Source organism: Hyperolius riggenbachi, chromosome 4 (genome assembly GCF_040937935.1).
Source record: "Hyperolius riggenbachi isolate aHypRig1 chromosome 4, aHypRig1.pri, whole genome shotgun sequence".
Lineage (NCBI taxonomy): Eukaryota > Metazoa > Chordata > Amphibia > Anura > Hyperoliidae > Hyperolius > Hyperolius riggenbachi.
The window spans coordinates 224,347,893-224,371,430 of NC_090649.1; the positions used below are offsets into that span (position 1 = coordinate 224,347,893).

The window sequence follows — 23,538 nt, forward strand, 5'->3', positions numbered from 1 at the left end:
TCTAGGGTGCCAGGACATCTGTGCATATAAGCTCCAGTGATGTAAATCAGGGCCTGATTGTACAATTAGTACAACTCACAGTATACGATTTTGTTGCTACACTAACGTGCATTACACAAGTAACATAATGCATCTTACCATAGTAACACAAGAATTACCCACATGCTGCAGGTTGTGCTGATTGCACAATGAGCACTACTCCCATACTCCGCAACCGCCCCGATTTCGTCCGGATGGTCCCGGTTCGGGAGGCTTGATCCCCCCTCCTGCGATAGCCTGCCTGAGTGTCGGGGTGAGAAGTCAAGATGGAGAGCGGCAGAGTGATTATTACGAGAAAGAGCAGTCACCGCGGCACTTGCTTCCTATGCAGAGTAATGACGTCATTTAGAATGTCCCGCGGTGAATGCTCTGATCTACACACATTCTCCTCACCTCGCTGTCTCAACTTCTGACACTTGCAGCTACTTCCCTAGCTATCCACTGCCCCCGGGCTGACACATTAGCAGCTGTGCCCTCTGATCTTCCCTCCCCCTCCTCATCTACACTCTCTGCACAATCACCGGAGGAGGGAAGGGACACTGGCTGCAGGCACCGTGCTTTGAGGTAAGGCATGGGGAGACGCTGGGTACACAGACAGGCTCAGCTCCATCCACACTTTCCTCCTCATTTGTCCCTCTTTCAGGACTTTGTCCCTCTTTCCTCCTCATTTGTCCCTCTTTCAGTACTTTGTCCCTCTTTCCTCCTCATTTGTCCCTCTTTCAGGACTTTGTCCCTCTTTCCTCCTCATTTGTCCCTCTTTCAGGACTTTGTCCCTCTTTCTTCCTCATTTGTCCCTCTTTCAGGACTTTGTCCCTTTTTCTATGTAAATATATATTTTTCTCTACTGAAAAATGTGTTTGATTGACTCTAAACTTTATTCCCATCCTTTAAATTGATATATTACCAATTTTAAACTGTTAATATGAAGGAAAATGCACCAGGATAGAAAGGACCTCTGTGGTTTGAATTATAAAACAACATATTTTTCTTACAGAATCTTTATGGTATGTGTGACTAGGGGCGTGATCAGGGGTGTGGCAGGGGTGTGGCTTAAGTGTCCCTCTTTCTCATCTCAAAATGTTGGGAGGTATGTACTCCTGTGGCGTAAGCACTGATCAAATTGCCAGGCACTGTCTGTGCATGGCAGTCTTACTGTAGGAAAAGGACTCACCAAAAGTGAGAAAAGGGCCCGTATTGAGAAGTAGGACATAGATGGCAGTTAAGTGGTTAATATATATTGTTTTGTGTGTGTGATTCTGCACATTTACACTTGGTGTGCGTTAGTACGCGTTTTTTCCTTAGCAGTGCATTGTGAAAAAGATTTCAGTTCAAAATAGAACCTGAACTGAAAATCAAAAGTCAAAATAAACATACACAGGTCATACTTACCTCCTGTGTAGTGTGTTCATCCATCTCTTTCTCCTCTCCTGTGTCCCATTTGTCCACTGTGATCGATGGAATTATCTGTCCTCCGTTTTGAAAATGGCCTCTACCTCATAACAGCTTCCTGGTCAGCACTGTGTTAAACTGTAATATCACCTAACTGACAGCAACTGGTATATTTCAGTTCTGACAAAATCTTGTCAGAACTGGAAAGGATCACTGTAAGATAACAATGGTGAGCTTCTGAGAGGAACTGATGGTGAGGTAAGTATGTAATGTTTATTTGCAGCTATATCATATGTTTATTTGAAATAACTTTACTCAGTTCAGGCTCCCTTTAAAGATGAACTCCAGTGAAAAGAGTGTAATGAAAAAAGTGATTCATTTTTACAATAATTATGTATAAATGATTTAGTCAATGTTTGCTCATTGTAAAATCTTTCCTCTCCCCGATTTACATTCTGACATTTATTATATGGTGACATTTATACTGTGGGCAGGTTATGTAGCTGCTGCTAGCTGTTTTGGCTGTTGGAGACAGCTGTAAACAGCTATTTCCTGTTTGTGAACCTTGTTACATTGTGGCAAGCTGTCAAAAGTACCTCAGTCCTCAGAGCTCCTTGTGGGAGGGGTTTCACCACAATATTAGTCATACAGCGCCCCCTGATGATCTGTTTGTGAAAAGCAATAGATTTCTCCTGTAAAAGGGGGTATCAGCTACTGATTGGGATAAAGTTAAATTCTTGGTTGGAGTTTCTCTTTAAGTGTGAAAGGTGCCTTAGGAAAACATGGGCATTTCTTTGAAAATCATTTTTCTTTCAGTTATAACTGAGAGCAACTGATTAAGTGTAAACGGGTCTTATTCTGGGCACTAGCATGCTGAATAAATATCTGCAGTATTCTGACACAAAACCAAGCAGAAAGCTTTCAGCTATATGCAGATTCGGTACTTATTTTCCAAAATTGTTTGACTTAAATAAATGACACAAAAGTACAGATTTTCTGCTGCTGATTACATGGAAGTGGTTATATAGCTATAACAATATGTACAGTTTCCACATTCTTCACCCTGTTCTTCAGCAATGTTCTCCTGCATGCTTTGTGAAGGATTTTTTTTAAAGCAGATTTTGTATTGCTGAACATTTCCTGTGGATGCCTTTGCAAATCAAAGACAAGTAACCTAAAACATAGACATTATCATGTCTTTTCAAAAGGCTGATTAGAAAAACCAGGTGTCACTAATTATTAGTTTTGGTTAGAATGTTGTAACAATGCATTCTATATGACAGATCCATTCAGGAGGATGAGGAAAAACATTGGGTACAGCTTGTACTTGTAGATTTCCATTCAGAGCTAACATTTTTTTTAATATATACCTTCAATTATAGACCTGTAAAGGCTGTGATCGTATCTTCCTCATAAACAAACAAAAGAAAAGTTTTCAGGGTGTAATGCTGTTAGTCCTGTCTGTCTATAACACTGTACTTTGTAAATAATTTACCTGAGTTTTGGCCCTTCTCCCATTCTTCTGAGTTGCACACATGCTCAATGGGTGTGGCTCAGGAAGTATTAAGGTGCATACACACATCAGACCATAGTCCTTGGAAAATGAAAGATCACAGACCAATTTTACCCCCTTTTTATGTAGTATGAGAGCCATACCTACACAGTCTATTCTATTGAGCTGAACTTCCCATCAGATAGAAATCTTTGCAAGATGCTGAACACAAAGATGCTGCACACATTCAAAAGATCAGTATCTGCAAAAGATCTGTTCCTGCAAAAGATCCGTTCCTGCAAATTGCATTCATAGTCTGAGATCTGCAGATCATCATACACACCTTGTTTAACAGACATTCATCTGCAGATCAGACAATCATCTGCAGATCTGAAGATCCATCCTGGTGGATCTGATCTGCAGATGAATGTCTGTTAAACAAGGTGTGTATGAGGATCTGCAGATCTTTTGCAGATACTGATCTTTTGAATGTGTACAGCATCTTTGTGTACAACAACCTGCAAAGAATTGTATCTGATGGGGAGTTCAGCTCAATATAATAGACTGTGTAGGTATGGCTCTCATACTACGTGGAAGGAGGTCAAATTGGTCTGTGATCTTTCATTTTCCAAGGACTATGGTCTGATGTGAGTATGCACCCTTAGGCTGGATTCACAGTTGTCAGTGGCATAACTCATTAAAATTTGTGTGAACTGCAATGGAAAATGGACATAGGCGTTAATTCAGAGCCTGCATGCGGCACGTTAGAATAACGTGATTCATTACAATGCAGAGATGTGAACAGGCCCATAGAATTGTATGGGCAATGACATGCAGATTCTTTCTGCAATGCAAGTGATACACTGTGAACCAGCCTTTAAAGTACACCTGAAGTGAGAGGGTTATGGAGACATTTCTTTCCTTTTAACCACTTACGGACTGCAGTCATAAAACCCCTTAAAGTGAACCTTAAGTCTAGTAAAATAAAATGAGTTTTACTCACCTGGGGCTTCCCTCAGCCCCCTGCAGCCGATCGGTGCCCTCGCTGTGTCTCTGCGATGCTCCAGTCCCCGGCAGCGACCACTTCCGGTTTCGCCGTCAGGACCCGACAGGCATGGGAACGCGAGTGATTCTTCGCGTTCCCAGCCAAAATATTGACCCCTACGCTGCTATTGCGGCTATCTGAGGGTGTGGGCGGGTGATTGGGTGCCCACAAGGGGCAGATGAGGGTCTGATCTGATGGGTGTGATGGGTAGCAGTGACAGGTGGTGACAGGGGGTGATTGATGGGTGATCAGTGGGTGATTATAGGGGAGAACAGATGTAAATAATGCACTGGAGAGGTAATAAGGGGGGGGGGGTCTGAGGGCAATCTGAGGGTGTGGGCGGGTGTTTGGGTGCCTGCAAGGGGCAGATTAGGGTCTGATCTGATGGATAGCAGTGACAGGTGGTGACAGGGGGTGACGGGGTGATTGATAGGTGATCGGTAGGTGATTACAGGGGAGAACAGATGTAAATAATGCACTGGTGAGTTTATCAGAGGGGGTCTGAGGGCGGTAGCAGTGACAGGTGGTGACAGGGGGTAATTGATGGGTGATTGATGGGTGATCAGTGGGTGATTAGAGGGGAGAACAGATGTAAACAATGCACTTCGCAGGTGATCTGAGGGCGGGTCTGTGGGCGATCTGAGGGTGTGGGCGGGTGATCAGGTGCCTGCAAGGGGCAGGTTAGGGTCTGATCTGATGGATGGCAGTGACAGGGGGTGATTGATGGGGCAGGTTAGGGTCTGATCTGATGGGTGGCAGTGACAGGGGGTGGTGGCTGGATAGTGTACTGGTTAAGGGCTCTGCCTTTGACATGGGAGACCAGGGTTCGAATCCTGGCTAGGTCAAGTACCTATTCAGTAAGGAGTTCAAGGCAAGACTCCCTAACACTGCAGGGTGGCCTCTTGAGCGCATCCCAGTGGCTGCAGCTCTTGAGCGCTTTGAGTCAGACAGGAGAAAAGCGCTATATAAATGTTCAGATTATTATTATTATTATTATTGATGGGTGATTGACAGGTGGTTGACAGGTGATCAGTGGGTGATTACAGGGGAGAATAGATGTATACCGTACACAGAGGGGGTCTGGGGAGGATCTGAGGGTGTGATCAGGAGCCCCCAGGAGGGCAGTTTAGGGCCTAATCTAAAAAATAGCGTTGACAGATAGTGACAGGGAGTGATTGATGGGTGAGTAGGGGAGTGATTGGGTGCAAACAGGGGTGTGAGGGGGTTATCGGGGGGGTCTGAGGGGTGCTGTGGGCGATCAGGGGGCAGAATCAGTGTGCTGGTGTGTGTGCCTAGGGGGGCTGCCTCCTGCCGTAGTGGTCCCTCGATCACTGGGACCACCAGGGCAGGAGGCAGCCTGTATAATACGCTTTTTATACATTACAATGCGTATTATACGCTTTGATCGCGGAAGATCAGGGGTTAACAACCGCCAGCGCTGCGGATTGGCCGGCGGGTTGACGTCACAGTTGGGCGGAGCCTAATGCCGGCGATTGCGCGTGCATGCACGCACGCGATTGCCTGCAATCCCTTCGTCCAGGACCCGACACCGATGGGCGTTAGGCGATCCTGGGCGTGCCACTTTGCTGACGCCCATAAGTAGTGGGCGGTCGGCAAGTGGTTAAACAATGCACATTGCCTGGCTATCATGCTGACCCTCAGCCTCTAATGCTTATAGCCATAGACCCTGAACAAGTATGCAGATCAGATGTTTCTGACTAGGGATGGTCAGAAATGCCCATTTTCACAAAATTTCGGATTTCTTCCAATGTCCATTTCCAATTTTCCAATTTCCGAGTGGCAATCAGAAAATGACTTGGTTGAAATATTTGGCCAATTCGAGGTTGCAAAATAAGAAAAACATATATACTCATGAGAAATGAAAATTGTGATTGGTCTAAAATTACCGCGGTAATCCGATTTTCATGGAAATATTCTGCATTCTCTGATTGGTCCAGAACTTCAGAACTCTGTGATTGGGCCAAAATTACGGAGTGGCGGTAAATCTGATTTCCGTAGAATTCAGATTTCTGATATCTGTTTTCCAATGTTGAAATGGACTTTTACGATGGGAAATGCAGACATTTCAACTCCGTGGAATCGAAATGACCTGTAGTCTGACTAGATTAGCTGAATGCATGTTTCAGGTGTGTGATTCAGACATTTCTGATGCATGAAAGATCAGCAGGAGGCTAGGCAGCTGGTATAGTTTAAAAGGCAATAAATATGGCAGCCCCTATAGCCTCTCTCACTCCAGGTGTCCTTTAAAGTGAGATGGGCAACATGGCAGACAGGTAATTAGCATCATTAAAGCGGAACTATGGCGAACAATTGCAAAATTTAAAATATGTGAAAACCTATACAAATAAGAAGCACGTTTTTTTCCAGAGTAAAATGAGCCATACATTTATTTTTTCCTATGTTGCTGTCACTTACAGCAGTGACAGCAGGTTTTGGACTAGTCCATCTCTTCATGGGGTGATTCTCAGGAATTTATTTATTTTCAAAAGCACTTAGTGAATGGCAGTTGTTCTCTCCAACTGCCAAAAAAACTGTGTAGCGAGCAGGAAAGCTGGCCAGCATCATTGTTTAAATCCTTTTTAGGGAATGTCTTTATATAAAGAATAAAAGCCTTGCTGAGAATCCCCTATGAAAAGATGGACTAGTCCAAAACTTGTCACTTCTGTCAGATTTGTACTTCCTACTGTAAAGTGACAGCAACATAGGAGAAAAGTAATGTATGGCTCATTTTACTCTGGAAGAAACATACTTCTTATTTGTCTATGTTTGCACATATTTAAAATGTTACAATTTTTCACCATAGTGCCCCTTTAGTAAGGAGTATAATGTGGCTATCTCCATAGAATCAGTGATGTAAGTACTTTATAGCTTTTAAACTGTCACCTAGTATTTCTTCATCTAGCATGAAAAAATAAGTAGCTGTTTATATAATCACTAGTAGACCTAAGCCCGTTTCAAAACTGGCTCTAGGTCTGTGTTGAATCCCCTCCCCTCTCCTCCACTCCACTCCCCTTCCTTCCCTCTCACTCTCCCCGTGAACGCCACAGTCACCGCACATGCCCTCCACGCACCCGCTGCGCACGCCCGTCCTCCCTCAGCTCTCCTCAGTCTCTGCGTCCCTCCCTGCACATGCGCAGTAGCGCAAAACATGGGGGACACACACAAACAGGAAGTGCAGGGATGGGACGCAGAGACAGTTAGGTTTTATTATAGAGGATTTTTGGAAATGATTTGGGAGGATTTACGGTTGAAACTGGCAGACCATGTGACTGTTCCTAATCCTATGAATAAATGCCTGGCTGCTTGGTTTATTCAAATAGTGACATTTGGCATATAATTAAAAATAAAATGAGGACTTACAGATTTATATTAGTTCTAGCAGACCGCTACAAAAGTTATTAATTTGTGCAAATGATAGCTATTGTTTCAAAAGGCCTAGAAGATGTCACCCTCCGATCCCCATTAGCATGGAGCAAAGTTGAGAGCTTAATGATAATGATGGGAATTTATGACATGTAATTACTTGCACTCCCCCGAGGGAATTATTTCTTTATTTGTATTGCAGGCACCATTCACCAAATAATGAAATAAATGATTTTCTTTAGTGCAGATTATAAAAAGAATTCTAAATATAACCAAGAAATGTGTGCGTTTTCAGCAGATTCTGGAAATATTAATTTTCTGCTCTCAGTTACTGACATTTATACAGCTAAAATGGGATAAACAGAGAGCGGTATTACGACTGCTGAGACAGGCGTATTTATTCACTCACTAATGCTGAAGATCTTCAAATATATAATCACCTGTGATGTCAAAGTTTCAGAACAAGAATGATACTTTCAGATTCAATGTTCCTTATTATTACCTTACTTTGTTAAACATTATCTTCTAGTCATACAAAAAGGGTAGGGATGCTTATCGGATTCTGTCAAATTGAAATTTCTGCATTTCCGATCGCAATCTGGCATTTTCATTCAGAATTAGGAAAACGAAAATCGGAAAATGAAAATTGAAATTCCGCGTTACCCAATCACAAAACTCGGAAGCATTGGACCAGAGAATGAAGAATTTTTCAGCAAAAATCAGATCACCATGGTAATTTTAGACCAATAACAAGATTGATTTTTCATTTTTCCAATTTCATTTTTTTTTTGCATGCTCTGATGCATAAAATGCCTAATAAAATGCTCCTTGAAAATCAGGAAAAAAAATAGAAAATCGGAAATTGGAATTTCCACGGAATCCATCCCTAAAAAAGGGCTCCTACAAGTTACTTAATGTTAAGGAACCCTTTTTCTCCCCCACAAAATGCAGTTAAAGATGCTTACAATGTGCCTGCCCATTTCATGTAAAACCACATTGCCCTTTCTCAATATAAAGATCAATATCAACTACGTAAGTAAATGGGCATTTTTTTCACTTTAAGTGTCTTTTAAGATTAGGAAAATTGTGTTGCTATGGTAATGTTCTCACAATCGGAGATTGGCAGATCTGGAATAGGGACCAGGTCCCCTATTGTTTGATCTTCAGTATTCTGGCACTACCATGTGGGTACTGATGCTCATAGTGCCCAAGCTGTTCAGTCTTCACTCATAGTTTGTGTTCTTTGTTGGGGTGTATACTCTACTTTCTGTTATAATATGATCAACAAAAAGGGTTAGTGATGAGCAGAAATTATGCCCATGCTTAATGTGGCATGGTAATACGCAATTACGCATCATAATCGTAATACAAAACTTTGGGGGAATAGCGTAAGCAATTTCGTAGGTAATTGTTCCCATTCGCAATTAAACGTGAATTAATGCGTAATTTACGCATAATTTCATGCCAATTTTGGTGTTGAATAGCAAAATTCCCATGTATGCCATTGCTACCAAAATGCTACATATGTTAAACAGAATAGTAGGTATATGTTAAGAAGAATAGTAGGTACAAGTTACAAAAAGAATTGTTCAAAAGGGCCTTGTAGTTTTTGAGAAAATCAATTTTAAAAATACAAAAAAATGGTTTTTAAACTGTCATTTTTCTGGGTTTAAAAACCATTTTGCTTTGCATTTTTAAAATTGATTTTCTCAAAAACTACAAGGTCTTTTTGAAAAATTTATACTGTTTTTGACTTGTACCCACTATTCTCCTTAACATATGTAGGGATTTTGGTAGCAAAGCATGCCGACATGCTTTGTCGGCATGAAATTCTGCGTAATTCCATGTTAATTCATGCTTAATTACGAATGAATATACAAAGTGAATTGAATTACAAATCTGTAATTACATGTATGCGTAATTGCAAAAAATCTATGCATAATTTCACATAATCGTAATTAGCAGATTACGATCATAAGTACTGTATAGATTTCTCTAGCCATGAAACAGACACAAAAACATTTCTTTGCACTATGGCATGTTTGTACAGCACTCTACTTCTCACTTGCTAACATTCTCATAATTTGAGCAGCATTCCCATTTGTCTGTCAGTTTTCTGTGCACATGTGTTTCTGCATGTGTTCTCTGTACAGCATCTGTATGTAGAAAATGTGAACTTTTTTTTTTCACAGCTCCTAACGTAATTGATGGAGAAAACACACCCCGTGTGCAAAATGATGCTGCACTGCTGTCTTTTTTTTTTTTTTCCTGCGTGAACCTCCTTCATTAACATGGGTTCTGAATTGAAATGTGTTTTGCTATGCATAAAATGCACAGACAAAAGCAGACAAGTGAGAACATTTATGTTTTGCCTCACGGGAAGGGTTTTTAAACCTTCTAACTTCGCTCACCACTGTAGTGGGTAAAATGAATTGCAGCAAAACATGAGAAAAGGTTCAATAATAATATTTATTCAGCCACAATCCTGTTATAATAATTATCTAGGCTTGCAGAATCATAGTTTAAGGGTTAGTAATTATTAGTAAGCATGCATCAACATTTCTTTACCAAGTGTTGTAGTAATATCACCCAAGGAAGAGGGGACTCCGTCAATCCTCCGTAGGGGAAAACACCTGGCGACACAAATCCATCATGTCATTTGATCTCTCAGCAAAGTCCCGGAGTCCAGGCGTTTTCCCAACCCAATTATACTCTCTAAACCATACCACACGCAAGCGCAGGGCCGGCCCTAGACTTTTTGCCGCCTGAGGCAAAAATAGAAAAAATCGCCCCCCCCCCCCCCCCCAGCGGTGGGGAGCGCCGAGCTAGAGGGGTAGCGGGCAGAAAGGGGGTATTGGCCTAGCGGTGGGGAGGGGGGTCATACCCCCCCCCTCCCTTGCCTGGGTCCCCCGATCTGCGCTGCTCCTCCAGCGGAGGCAACGGGCGGGGGAATCACTCACCTCTTCCGCATTCCATCCTGCGTTCCACTGACGTCACTTCCTGCAAGGCCGTCCACTTACAATACAGTGGGCGGCGTTGCCGGAAGGGACATCAGTGGAGCACACGATGGAACGCGGAAAAGGTGAGTGATTCCCCCGCCCGTCGTCTCTTAATGATATGCATGCTGGTTTAACGCTGGAGGAGCAGCGCAGATCGGGGGACCCAGGCGAGGGAGGGGGGGTCCGACCCCCCTCCCCACCGCTAGGCCCAATACCCCCCTTCTGCCAGCTACCCCTCCAGCTCGGCGGGCGGCCCCCAGCATCCAAAGACAGGCGGGTGCCGGCCCCCCAGGTCTGCCGCCTGAGGCAAATGTTTCACCCCGCCTCATGAGCGGGCCGGCCCTGCGCAAGTGCATATATGGTAGCTGTCATAGACGTATGATCACAGTACAAATCTATGATATCCACTTTTGTACAATACAACACAGTTGAGCGTGCAAACTTCGTGTCCAGGCAATGGCTTTGGCCTTCATGCACCAGATAAAACCAGTTAGGACAAGATAAAGGTGGAACAGCAATGTAACAAAACATGTTATGCTGGCCTGAAGTTAATTCCAGCTCGAGGGTAACTCCAGGGGCTCAGATGTAACTTTATAGATCAGATGGGATGTGAACAGCAATTTAATCCATACATACAATACATATAGTCCATACAGTACATACATGTCACATGTGTATCACATTCGGCCCCTAGATTAACCTAATCAGCGGTAAGCCCTGAGCTGAGCCTACGAGGATTTCTCAGCCCCTGGCGGGCCGATTTCCACGTGGTTTTCTTGGTTACACTAAGGCAGCACTTTGCTAGCTGAGTGTACAAGCCGATCGCCGCTGCTCCGCGTCGATTCGCCGCATTACAGGCCCGCCCCCTTCTCCCCCCCCCCCCGAGACCCCTTGGACAGCCTGGCCAATCACCGCAAGGCTGCGCTAAGGGGTGCATCGGGACTCCCGCAGATGCCATGACGTCGATGAAGTCATCATGGCGACGGCGGAAGCCAAACAGAAAATCCCGTTTTGAACGGGATTTCCTGTTTGCTCTGATCGGCAGAGGCGATCGGAAGGGGTGGAGGGATGCCGCTGCACAGCGGCTTTCATGTAGCTAGCGTTAGGATAGCTACATGGATTTAAAACAAAAAAAAGTACTGCGCCGCCATCCTGGTGGTTTTAATAGACCGTCAGGGAAGTTAATGTTCACGATTGATATGATGCAAACTTAACCTTAGACCGACACACTCTGCACACTATATAGCAATTCCAGAGTGACAGAAAGGATACAACAATACACAACACCAGCACAGGGTGAAATAAAAGTTGAGCAGTTGGAGTATACCAGGTAAATATATCCAATGATGGGATGTTGAATCAGCAATTGCAGAATCCACTTTATCAGTCTGACCACCCACAATAATAGTGGAAGCAATATGTCGTACCAACGATTAGTTCAGCACCCGGATATGTTGTTTGCACAGCAGCCTGTAATTTGGTTAAATTGCAGGCAAAATAATATTTTGTCATAAGAAGACGGAATCCCGCTTATCTTTACATAATATAAAAATGTTGTTATGCCAAGTTAGTATAAGCGCATTAAATAAACATCCAGAAAAAGCAATGTTATGTTTCCAGTGACCTCCGTATTATTAATTATGCAAATATGCTATGCAGCTATTTCAACCAACATCCCATAGGACAATGGTAAAACTGTCCATTTTCAAGTCATTTACATATCTTTCCTTTCACAAAAGGAAAGATCGCACATTCTGTTATTTCGATCCACATATGGATCACAAAATTCTACCTGCCAGTAATGTTGACCTCCAGAGGAACCCATCATTAACCACTTAACATCTCAGTCGTTTTCAGCTTATGCATCCGAGCAATGTTCACCTCCCATTCATTAGCCTATAACTTTTTCACTACTTATCACAATGAACTGATCTATATCTTGTTTTTTCCGCCACCAATTAGGCTTTCTTTGGGGGGTACATTTTGCTAAGAGCCACTTTACTGTAAATGCATTTTAACAGGAAGAATAAGAAAAAAAATGAAAAAATTCATTATTTGTCAGTTTTCGGCCATTATAGTTTTAAAATAATACATGCCTCCATAATTAAAACCCACGTATTGTTATTGCCCATTTGTCACTGTTATTTCACCATTTAAATTATGTCCCTATCACAATGTATCGCGACAATATTTTATTTGGAAATAAAAGAGCATTTTTTCCGTTTTGCATACATCACTATTTACAAGCTTATAAAAAAAAAATAGAGAGAAATATTTTATCTTTACATAGATATTTAAAAAGTTTAGACCCTTAGGTAAATATTTATGTGTTTTTGTTTTTTTTATAGTAATGTTTTTTTTGTTTTTTTTTATTAAACATTTTATGTGGGCATTTTTGGGAGGGTGGGTTTTAAAAGTGTTTTATTTGGGGAAATATTGGTGTATTGTAATGTTTTTGGGCATTTACATGTAGTTTTACTTTTTGGCCACAAGATGGCAATCTCGATTTTTTTTACATGACGTCACTCTAAGCGTACAATGTACGCTTAGAGGGACACAGCTTCAGAAAGAGCGAAGCTTTCGAGAGAAGCTGTCGCTTTTTCAGCGGGGGAGAGGAATCAATGATCGGGCTCCCCAGCCCGATACATTGATTCCGTGGCTACTGATTCCGCGGCCGGGAGTGCGCGTGCACGCGCGATTGGCCGCGGGAGCGTGCGGGAGCGCGCCTGTCCTTCTTGACGTTTTTATACGTCAAGGAGGACAAAGTGGTTAAGGGTAGGAGAACATATTTGCATATAAGAAAGGTCTTGGAAGCATTATATATTTTACCAACATTTCTACACACAAGGTGCCATTACAGATCATCTTAGTAGGTTCCAAATTAAGCCAATATAACACTTTTATTAAAGAGTTCTTCACACATATTCACTGCCTGTCACTGCCTGTCATCAGACCAATTTGCATGTGGTCCTTATGTTGTACCTGATAAAATGATCTGAAAATACACAACGTCCAGTTTACAAATTGGACTATATTTGTATCAAAACAAACATAATGCAATATATCTGCAGTTAAGAAAACTGGATCACAGATTGTAGGCATGCACCTGGCTTGCAAAGTTAAAGCCTCATTTATGTTATTACCAGCATTATGCAGGCAATTTGCTAAAGTCTCTATATCAAAACCATTAAGAGTCCCAGTTAGTGACCCATAACTTCCCAGTAAGGTGTCATACCAAGTTCGTTTTTTACAGCCCCTTGACAAATTTTTAGTCTGTGGTAAAGTGCATGAACCACAGACTTTTGGACATTTTGTCCAACGTTTTCACAAGTAGAGTCTCTCGTGTCCAGAGTCAATTTTAGACATTAATGTTCATGAATCCTTGTAGTGGAATGGACAAATTCAAAATGTCAGTAACATTCTTACCAGTGTTGCCAACCTTTTACGTTATTTTTTACTGACAAATACTAAAAAATTTACTGACAAAATATTTTCTTTACTGACAAAATCCCCCGCGCCGCGCTGCGTGCCAGAAAGCTGGGCGTGGTAACGCAACAGAATGTGGGTGTGGTCATGGGTGGGGCCAAATATACATGATTTTAGTATTGCTGTAAAAGGTCTGCCAGGGAAGGTTGAGCTCTACCATAGTGTTTCCTCCCCTTCCCCCCAAATATATGTAAATATCAAAATCAAAAATCCACGTAATCTGGCAGAGGTTCTTCCAAAATACAGATAATATGGCAGTGGTTCTCAAAAATAGATGTAATCTGGCAGCAGCGATTCCTCCAACATACATATAATCTGGCAGCAGCTCACCAAAATACATTTAATCTGACAGCAGTGGTTCGCCAAAAATAGGTAGCCCCAGGTCTATAGGTGTCCCCAGAATAGGTAGCCAGGGGTATAGTTGTCCCCAGAACAGGTAGTCAGGGGGAGAGTTGTCCCCAGAACAGGTAGCCAGGGGTATATGTAGGCAGGGGTACAGGGCCGGTTCAAGACTGGCACATATGAGGGGGCAGTCAAATGGGTAGGGGGCAACATGTTCGAGTAAATTTACGGCGCGCAAAGCGAAAGTGGGCATGGCACTAAATGCACATAAGAGACTGCGATTCACCAGTAGATGCACATAAGAGACAGCCTTTCACCAGTAAATGCACGTAATGACAGACCGCCTTTCACCAGTAAATGCACATAATAAGAGACAGCTTTTCACCAGTAAATGCACATAATAAGAGACAGCTTTTCCCCAGTAAATGCACATGATAAGAGACAGCTTTTCACCAGTAAATGCACATAAGAGACAGCTTTTCACTAGTAAATGCACATAAGAGACAGCTTTTCACCAGTAAATGCACATAATGGCAAACAGCCAGTGTCCTCAGTATATGTAGCCAGCAGATATATGTGCCCAGTATATGTAGTCAGAGGTATATGTCCCCAGTATATGTAGCCAGGGGTATATGTGCCCAGTAAATGTATCCAGGGGTATATGTGCCCAGTATATGTAGCCAGAGGTATATGTGCCCAGTATATGTAGCCAGGGTTATATGTGCCCAGTATATGTAGTCAGGGGTATATGTGCCCAGTATATGTAGCCAGAGGTATATGTCCCCAGTGTATGTAGGCAGGTATATGTCCCCAGTATATGTAGCCAGAGGTATATGTGCCCAGTATATGTAGCCAGGGGTATATGTGCCCAGTATATGTGCCTACAATAGGTAGCCAGGTGAGCCCCCCCCCCCCCCCCCGCAGGAAGACAGCAGCGCAGTGGAGGGAGAGCTGTGAGCAGCGGTGGAGAAGGGGGGCAATCTCCCCCCCTTCCCTCACCTTAGTGCTCTCCCTCCCTCGCTAATCGCTATCCCCTCCTGAAGTAGTGCTGACTGAGTGGCTGGCAGCGAGCGGAACTTACCTGCTGCATCTCATCGCAGATGCCGAATGATTTGCCGCTACTCTGGTCTGGTCCAGACCAGAGCAGCAGAACTTCCGGCGCTTGGAGCGAGATGGAAGGTAAGTCCCGCCCGCTGCCAGCCACTCGGTCAGCACTACTTCAGGAGGGGATAGCGATTAGCAAGGGAGGGAGAGCACTAAGGTGAGGGAAGGGGGGGGGGGAGATTGTCCCCCTTCTCCACCGCTGCTCACAGCTCTACCTCCACTGCGCTGCTGTCCTCCCCAACAGAGCGGGCGGCCGATTGGCCGCCCTTACGGATGCTGCTGAATTCCTTACGGAATTCACGGGCAGCTTAATTTGCATCAAAATTTACGGGCTGCCTGTAAATTTACGGGCGGTTGGCAACACTGATTCTTACACATGTTTAACCCCACTCAAGCTGGGGTGCCAACTAGTGACACAGGTAGATATTAAGATACCCCTCATCTCGATGCAGTGCAAAGAATGTTTCTATATCCTCAACCTTCTTATCACCCAATTGAAGTAGACATGGGTAATGTGGTCTTTTAGCAGGTCTAGGCGCCTTCCACACAGTTCCAGGAAGAATTAAATTAACAACTGTACAGCAGCCTCCAGCTCAGCACTTCCAATTGGACTGGTCTTTGTGCAGTTTATCATCATCCATTGGGAAGCAGTTGCATTTATAGGCACTAGCTTAGTGCCCAAAGTTCAGGCTCCAACCCCTAAAGTATCCAACAACACGATACCAAGGAGTCCAAGCATATGACATGCATACCATTGATCTATAAGTACAAACAAGTATAAATCATTCTTGAAAGTAACATTTTTCTTGCGGAACATGCTCCCACTGCTCTTTTCCAAACAAAATTATCAATACAGTTTTTCTTCCCTACAGCAACTACTTCAGCTTTATCTGGAGGACCAGTCGGTCCTTGAACTTTGTCTCCAACATTTACCACAATAGTGGAACCAAAATATTCATCACCCCTCACTATCCCACCCCTTACTATCATATCCATGCAGACAAAGCAAACAAAGGAAGGACTGTGGCATCAACAGTCAAACAACAATTTATTTATACTCCACAGTAAAAATAGGCAACGCGTTTCACGGGCTCAATCCCGCTTCATCAGGCCAATCAAAAAGGAGCACACAGCTTAACAGCATCAAAACTACACTGAGCGCCTCTGACATGGATGGGATAGGCCCACCACTGCCCCATCGGTTTTAAGCTCGTTTAAGTGACTATTGGCGCCTCTGGAAAGCTTCTACATATCCTTACTGAAATAGGTGCTGGCTTACTAAACAGGCAGAGCCGAGATTTGAACCCAGGTCTCCTGTGTCAGAGGCAGAGCCCTTAACCATTACACTATCCAGCCACTATATCTGTTATCTTCACAGTTTGTTTGTATCATTGTAAACTAGAATATGCATACATTCTAGCATCTTTAACAGAGGTATTCTTGAACATATCATACACTCTATATCAGTAAGGTCTCAAACCAAACTTCATACAATTCATTAGAAACAACTCAATTCACACATTATCATCAACACAGTCTGCCACTTCTTGTCATTCAACTAGTCAGTACAACACTCAACCCTAGAGAAACCAGGCATTTCTCTGCCAGACAAACAAATCTAATTTAGTAATTAGTGACTTTAGCCCATTTAAAAACAAGCTAGGCCTTTCACTGCGCACGCATGCGCCCGCCGCGCACACGCACCCATCGTGCGCGTGTCCTCATACGCCACCACGCACACAACCGCCACCTCTGGCCCTCCCTCAGATCTCCTCAGTGTCTCTGCATCCCTCCCTGCACATGCGCAGTGCAAAAAAAAACAAAAAAAAACTCTACACAGGGACATAACAGATGCAGAGACACAGGCATATTATATAAAGAGATTGTGTTTTTCAGTCTAACTATGCAATATTTTCATGCTACATTGCCATTTCAAATACAATTTTATTTACTTCACACAGTCTCATCTAATCAAGCTTTTAGCTCAACAGGTACAATTTCACTCCTGCACAATTATAGCTAGAAAACAAGGGAACCAGGGGAAAAGTTGATGGCATAGATATCATCCTGACATCAACAGAATAATCACATTTAACCCTGAAACCAAAATGTGAGCATTTGCAGGGATTTTGAAATTCTAGCAAAAATAATCAGCCATATTGTTTGCTGGTCTATAATTGCCCAATCATCATTCATTTTATTTCAACACTGACTTCAGTAACAAGCTTAGATGAACAGTACACTCACAGTGCTGCACCAAACAAGACACAAACATACCCCGTCACACACAAGAAAGACGGGTTACTATTTCTCACCTCTTTAACCTTTTATTTCATCAAATAGGATCCATATCCCATGAAGTAATAGTTAAAGGTCAATGTTTTTTACAGCATGTACCCCTGAATGAAAAATAATGCTTGCCAAGCACCCCCAAGTGAGGAGAGCAGCACCTCACACTCACTGGCTCGCACACATTCCTCAGGAGCCCTCAACACTCATCCACAAACGTGTTTTTTTTCCCAAACATCCCTCTATGCATTCAATTAAACAAAAACAGACATATGAATACACAATTAATCAGGACTTGCTATAATGGATTCACCATATAAAGCATTCACTAGAAACAACAAAGTTAACCCACCGGTCTTGTCCAGATTATATTACCATTTCAACTGCAGTCGGGTACTGTCACTTTAAGGAATTTGCTTTACAAGTTTAAACACAGCACTCCAAGTTTCTGTGGAGAATATACTCCGAAATCTATGCAACAAAGACACAGACTGTATTAAAAAAACCTATTAGGAAGAGCTGAGATTCACGGTTAGGTTACTCTCTGCCCCTTGTTTCCTATCCCTGTTTTATCATCAAGAGTATAGGATTTTGTTTAACAGGGACCCCCTCTAGAGTCTTATCTACATCTAGAGAGAACAACATCACCCACTTTAACAGAGACCCCCTCTAGAGTCTTATCTACATCCAGAGAGAACAACAACATCCCCCGCTTCAACAGGGACCCCTCTAGAGTCTTATCTACATCTAGAGGAAACAACATCACCCACTTTAATAGGGACCCTTTTAAGTACATTAACAACATTAAGGGGTTCTGCCCTAAGGCAGTTGCATCACCTGACTTAACAGGAACCTCCTCTAGAGTTTTCACTACATCTAGGGGTTCAGCATCTTCTAATTTACTCTCCCATGACTCTACAAGCCCAGAGAACAAATTTGCTTGTGTCAAAATACTGTAGCCGGGAACCTCAACTTCCTCTTTGGTTTTTTGATTCTCTCTTTTAAACATCTTAAAACACTAAATTTTGAAATTGAGACAGACAAATATTCTACCTAGTTATAAATATCAACACTCTTATCACCTCAGACAAATCCTAGTTTCAGCCTCAAGTGGTTCACTCACAGTGCACACTAACTGTAGACCAGGGTTCCCGGGCCAATAACCAAGCACCCACACCAATGGACACGCTCAGCCTACCCCGGGAAAGAGCCTGAACTTACCTATCAAATTTTTTTTTTTTGGGCGCAACTTGCCAAGTGGGTGGGGTTTTACCAAGAGGTGACACTTGGCAAACTGCAAACTATTAAGTAAACAATATTGATTTTCAACAAGATATTCAACTTTAAAACTTTTGGCAAAATGCCAACAGGTGCAAATAAGACTCAGGGCTGGTGCACACCGAGCGGCTTTTTGGGCGTTTTCAGATCCGCTTGCGGCTGCGGATCTGCTTGGTCAATGTATCTCAATGGGGTGGTGCACACCAGAGCGGCAGGCGTTTTGCAGAAACGAAAAATGCCTGGGTGAGGCATTTTTTGGATTTCGGATGCGTTTCTGCCTCAATGTTAAGTATAGGAAAAACGCAAACCGCTCTGAAAAACGGCACTTCAGAGCGGTTTTGCAGGCATTTTTGTTACAGAAGCTGTTCAGTAACAGCTTTACTGTAACAATATATGAAATCTACTATACTGAAAACCGCAGCAGCAATCCGCAAAACGCTAGCAAAACGCCTCATAAAAATAAAAAAAAGCGTTTAAAAATCTGCTAGCGTTTTGCGGATCTGCTAGCGGGTTTTGGTGTGCACCAGCCCTCAGAAAACAGACCATTACAACCATGTTGGAATTTTTTCCTTAACTATAACCATTACAGAGATATTCACATTTGAACCCTTTTCTGACTTTTCTTCAATTTTGAGCTCCTGGTGTACAGGGGAATCCCCAAGTGTAGCATTAGGTCAATTCAAGAGGTTCAACATGATTTTTAAAAGAAAGGATCCCATCCTCGTCGCCAATTTATGTTTTGCCTCACGGGAAGGGTTTTTAAACCCTCTAACTTCGCTCACTACTGTAGTGGGTAAAATGAATTGCAGCAAAACATGAGGGAAGGTTCAATAATAATATTTATTGAGCTACAATCCTGTTATAATAATTGTCTAGGCTTGCAGAATCATAGTTTAAAGAGACTCTGAAGTCTCTTAAAAATCCTTTTTTAACATGTTAGCCCTACCTAAATCACTGCATCCCCGTGGCTGTAATCTATCTAAATCCTCCCTAACTCCCCCCTCCCTCTACCCCGCAAAATCCACGACTTTCTTGGTCGTGGATTTTGCTGCAGTTGGAGGCAGAGCTATGAGCCATTCATGTCTATCAGCGGCGAATCTCCGCCTCTCCACCGCCCCTCTCAGTGAAGGAAGACTGAGAAGGGCGGGGGAGAGGCGGCAATCCGGGCTGATAGAAGTGCTGAGAGGCAGAGCTGCGGCTCATAGCTCTGCCTCTCACGGAAGCGCTGCCCGGATTTCCCCCCGGGGAGTTTGGGGGGATTTATTTAGATTACAGCAGTGGGGATGCGGCGGTTTAGGTAGGGCTAATATGTTAAACAGGATTTTGTAATAAAACGAGAATTTTTAAGAGACTTTAGGGCTGGAACCCACAAGAGCGCTTTTCAGAGCATTTAGGGAGCGCTTGAAAACACTAGCGATTTCCAAAAACGCTCAGCTAATGTTAACAGATGTGCCAACTTCCACTGGAGTGTTTGTGATTCCCAAAATCGCAAGCGCAGGACATGCCGCATTCTGTTAGCGTTAACGCCTCAATGTAAAGTATATAATCACTGGCGTAATCGCTCATCAAAACTTGCACGAAGCGATTTTGCTAGAAAATGTACACTGTACCAAAATTAAAAATAAATGAAAAGACCAATCAGACTTTAAAACGCTAATCGCTACACAACCGCCGGCAAATTGTTTACACTTTCTAAAATCACTCCCTAAAACGCTCATTAAATCACTTGCAAACTGCTCATACAAAACGTTTGCGATTGCGATTAGCGATAGCATTTTGCAGTGGGTTCCAGGCCTCAGAGTCTCTTGAAGGGTTAGTAATTATTAGTAAGCATGCATCAACATTTCTTTACCAAGTGTTGTAGTAATATCACCCAAGGAAGAGGGGACTCCGTCAATCCTCCGTAGGGGAAAATACCTGGTGACACAATCCATCACGTCGGTTCAGTTGGTCTCAGTAAAGTCCCGGAGTCCAGGCGTTTTCCCAACCCAATTATACTCCCTAAACCATACCACACGCAAGTGCACATACGGTCGCTGTCGTAGGCGCGTGATCACATTACAAATCTATGATATCCTCTTTTGCGCAATACAACACAGCTGAGCGTGCAAACCTCGTGTCCAGGCAATGGCTTTGGCCTTCATGCACCAGATAAAAATGGTTAGGACAAGATAAAGGTGGAACAGCAATGTAACAAAACATGTTATGCTGGCCTGAAGTTAACTCCAGCTTGAGGGTAACTCCAGGGGCTCAGATGTAACTTTATAGATCAGATGGGATGTGAACAGCAATCTATGCATACATACAATATATATAGTCCATAGAGTACATATATGTCACATGTGTATCATTCACACCTTCCAAGATCTTGCTAGTGAAAAAAGTTCAGGGTAATTACTCCAATGGTATTGCATAGAGCAATAAAAGCCCAGCAAACCACAATTTTTTTTAAATTCTGCTCCAATCTATAAAAGAAAAAAGTAAACATTAAGGATGGGATACTTCTTTAACCACTTGACGACCACAGTGTTAAACCCCCCTAAAGACCAGACCATTTTTTGCTGCACTGGGCTGTGCAGGCTTTTCAGCCTCCCGCACAGCCCAGCTAAGGATCATGACTATCAGACTTCCCTCCTATTTTGTCCCTAAGGGGACATGCCGCCGGAGGTGTCCGATCGCTGCTGCACTTCTTCGCCTCTCATAGGCATCAGAGGCTGGGGATCGCCGATATCGTACAGCGCTGCTGGAGACCGTAGTGCTGTACAGATGTAAACACAGAGGATTTCTTTCCCATTTCGTTTACAAACAGCCTGTTAGCCACGATCGGCGGCTAGCAGGCTAATCACAGAGCTCTGCTCCCTGAACTGGCAGGGAACGATCACGCATGCGCATAACCGTTCCTTGGGAAACTGCAGCTCCAGGACCTGACACCAATTGGCGTTAGGCAGTCCTGGGGCTGCCGCCACAGTCATTATGTAATTAAAATGTAAGTCGCTTTCTCTAAAACATACGATACACAGACATTTTTGTAACAGAATTTCATGCACAAAAAGGCTGGCACCACAAAAATAATAAAAGTTTGCTCTTTATTGAAATGCCATTACAATGACATAGTTGTCAGTAAAGAATAGGCTATGGCCTGACAACTTTGTCATTTTAATGACATTTCAATAAAGAGCAAACTTTTATTATTTTTGTGGTGCCAGCCTTTTTGTGCGTACGTTTGACGGCTCTCATTGGTACTGAGATCCTTGGCTTGGGCACATAAAAGTTCCTCTCTTTGATTTGGTGCTCCTCCATCTCCTGTTTGAGGACATGTAACAGAATTTTAAAATGTTTTACAAATGAGCTAGTAGCCAGAGATGATTTCCCAGACATGCTAGATTATGCGGCCCTGCAACTCTTGCAGCCATGGCAACAGCCTACAGTTTGGTGAAAGTTTGCAGCAACAAGCCTAGCGAGAATTAACAATAATTTTGCATCAAAATTTGAAATTACGATGCAAAATCATAATGTGACATTTCCAAAAGTATATAATATTTATAAGATGTTATTTCTCTATGAGTTCATAAGTAATTGATTGATTTATGTTACATTTTTAGGTGGGGTGCCCAAGGAAACTCAGAAAAGGAGAAGTTCTGGGTAAGTTGAATCCAGCATAAATTCTCCAAATTATTTGCAGTGTGTAGAATATGATAGAGTTTATCTAATGGAAAATGTTTTAATTGCCTCTGTCCATTAAAAAAATAACTTGATAATCATTTCTAGTTCGATAGTTAGAAAAAAAATGTACAACAAAACAAATGCTACAAGACAACAAGATAAGTCCTTTTCTGAATGTACATTGAAGAGATGCTGGTTTATGACTTATCTTCTGAGTCTGACCACCTCCATGGTGGAATCTTTATCTGTTCACCGAGCTCAGCAATGTGTATAATTTCATTGCCCAGAACTAAAGTTTCTCAGGACAGAGAGTGTGGCGTTTAGTTTTATTAAAGCTTAAAGGGAAGGTGCCAGCAGGAAAAAAACAACAACATCTACTTACTTGGGGCTTTCTATATGTCCCTCGCCATAGCTCCGGGGTCCTGGGGTCCCCTCTGTTGCAGATGCCGACCTCGCCAGGTCAGCATCTTCTGCTGTGCGAGGGTGTGGCCACAGAACTACTTCTCCTGAGCAGAACTCTCCAGACCACATGAGCGCGATCATGAGCGGCGCGACCACGTGCTCGCACAGGCGCAGAAGAGGACGACGGTTGGCATCTGCAATAGAGGGGATCCAGGGACACCAAAGCTGTGGCGAGGGACACATAGGCTGCCAGGGGCTGGAGAAAGCCCCAGGTAAGTAGATCTTACATTTTTTTCATGCAACTTCCCTGTAAGGATAAATATTTTACATTTTCAATCCATTTATTTAAATCTATTTTTAACAAATTGTAGAGTTTGCACACACCGAAAAAAAAATCTAAATTCCTGATGTAGTATTTTATTGGTGTGCATCTCCTTTTCTATTGGTGTCCAGATTTCTGAAAAATGAAAATGTTCTTTTTTTACCAACACTACAAGAGCCCACCCTCTGTGTAGTAACACAAAATCATGTGGTAACTGCAATTATATGGTCCATGTGTCAGGAGGAAGGGTTCACTTCCTCTCACTGCTAAAACCATGTAATTTCATGGGGCAAGTTTTTTTTGG

The 23,538-nt window shown here is 42.9% G+C and overlaps 1 protein-coding gene across 1 annotated transcript in view; it reads left to right on the top strand.

Moving 5' to 3' along the window:
* The window catches only part of TINAG (tubulointerstitial nephritis antigen), a 265,652-nt gene that overhangs the window by 241,129 nt on the left and 985 nt on the right, over nucleotides 1-23,538 (top strand). The window contains exon 10 of the mRNA XM_068233344.1: nucleotides 22,450-22,489. Coding sequence (XP_068089445.1) covers nucleotides 22,450-22,489 — 40 coding nt within the window. The remainder of the gene's footprint in view (nucleotides 1-22,449; nucleotides 22,490-23,538) is intronic.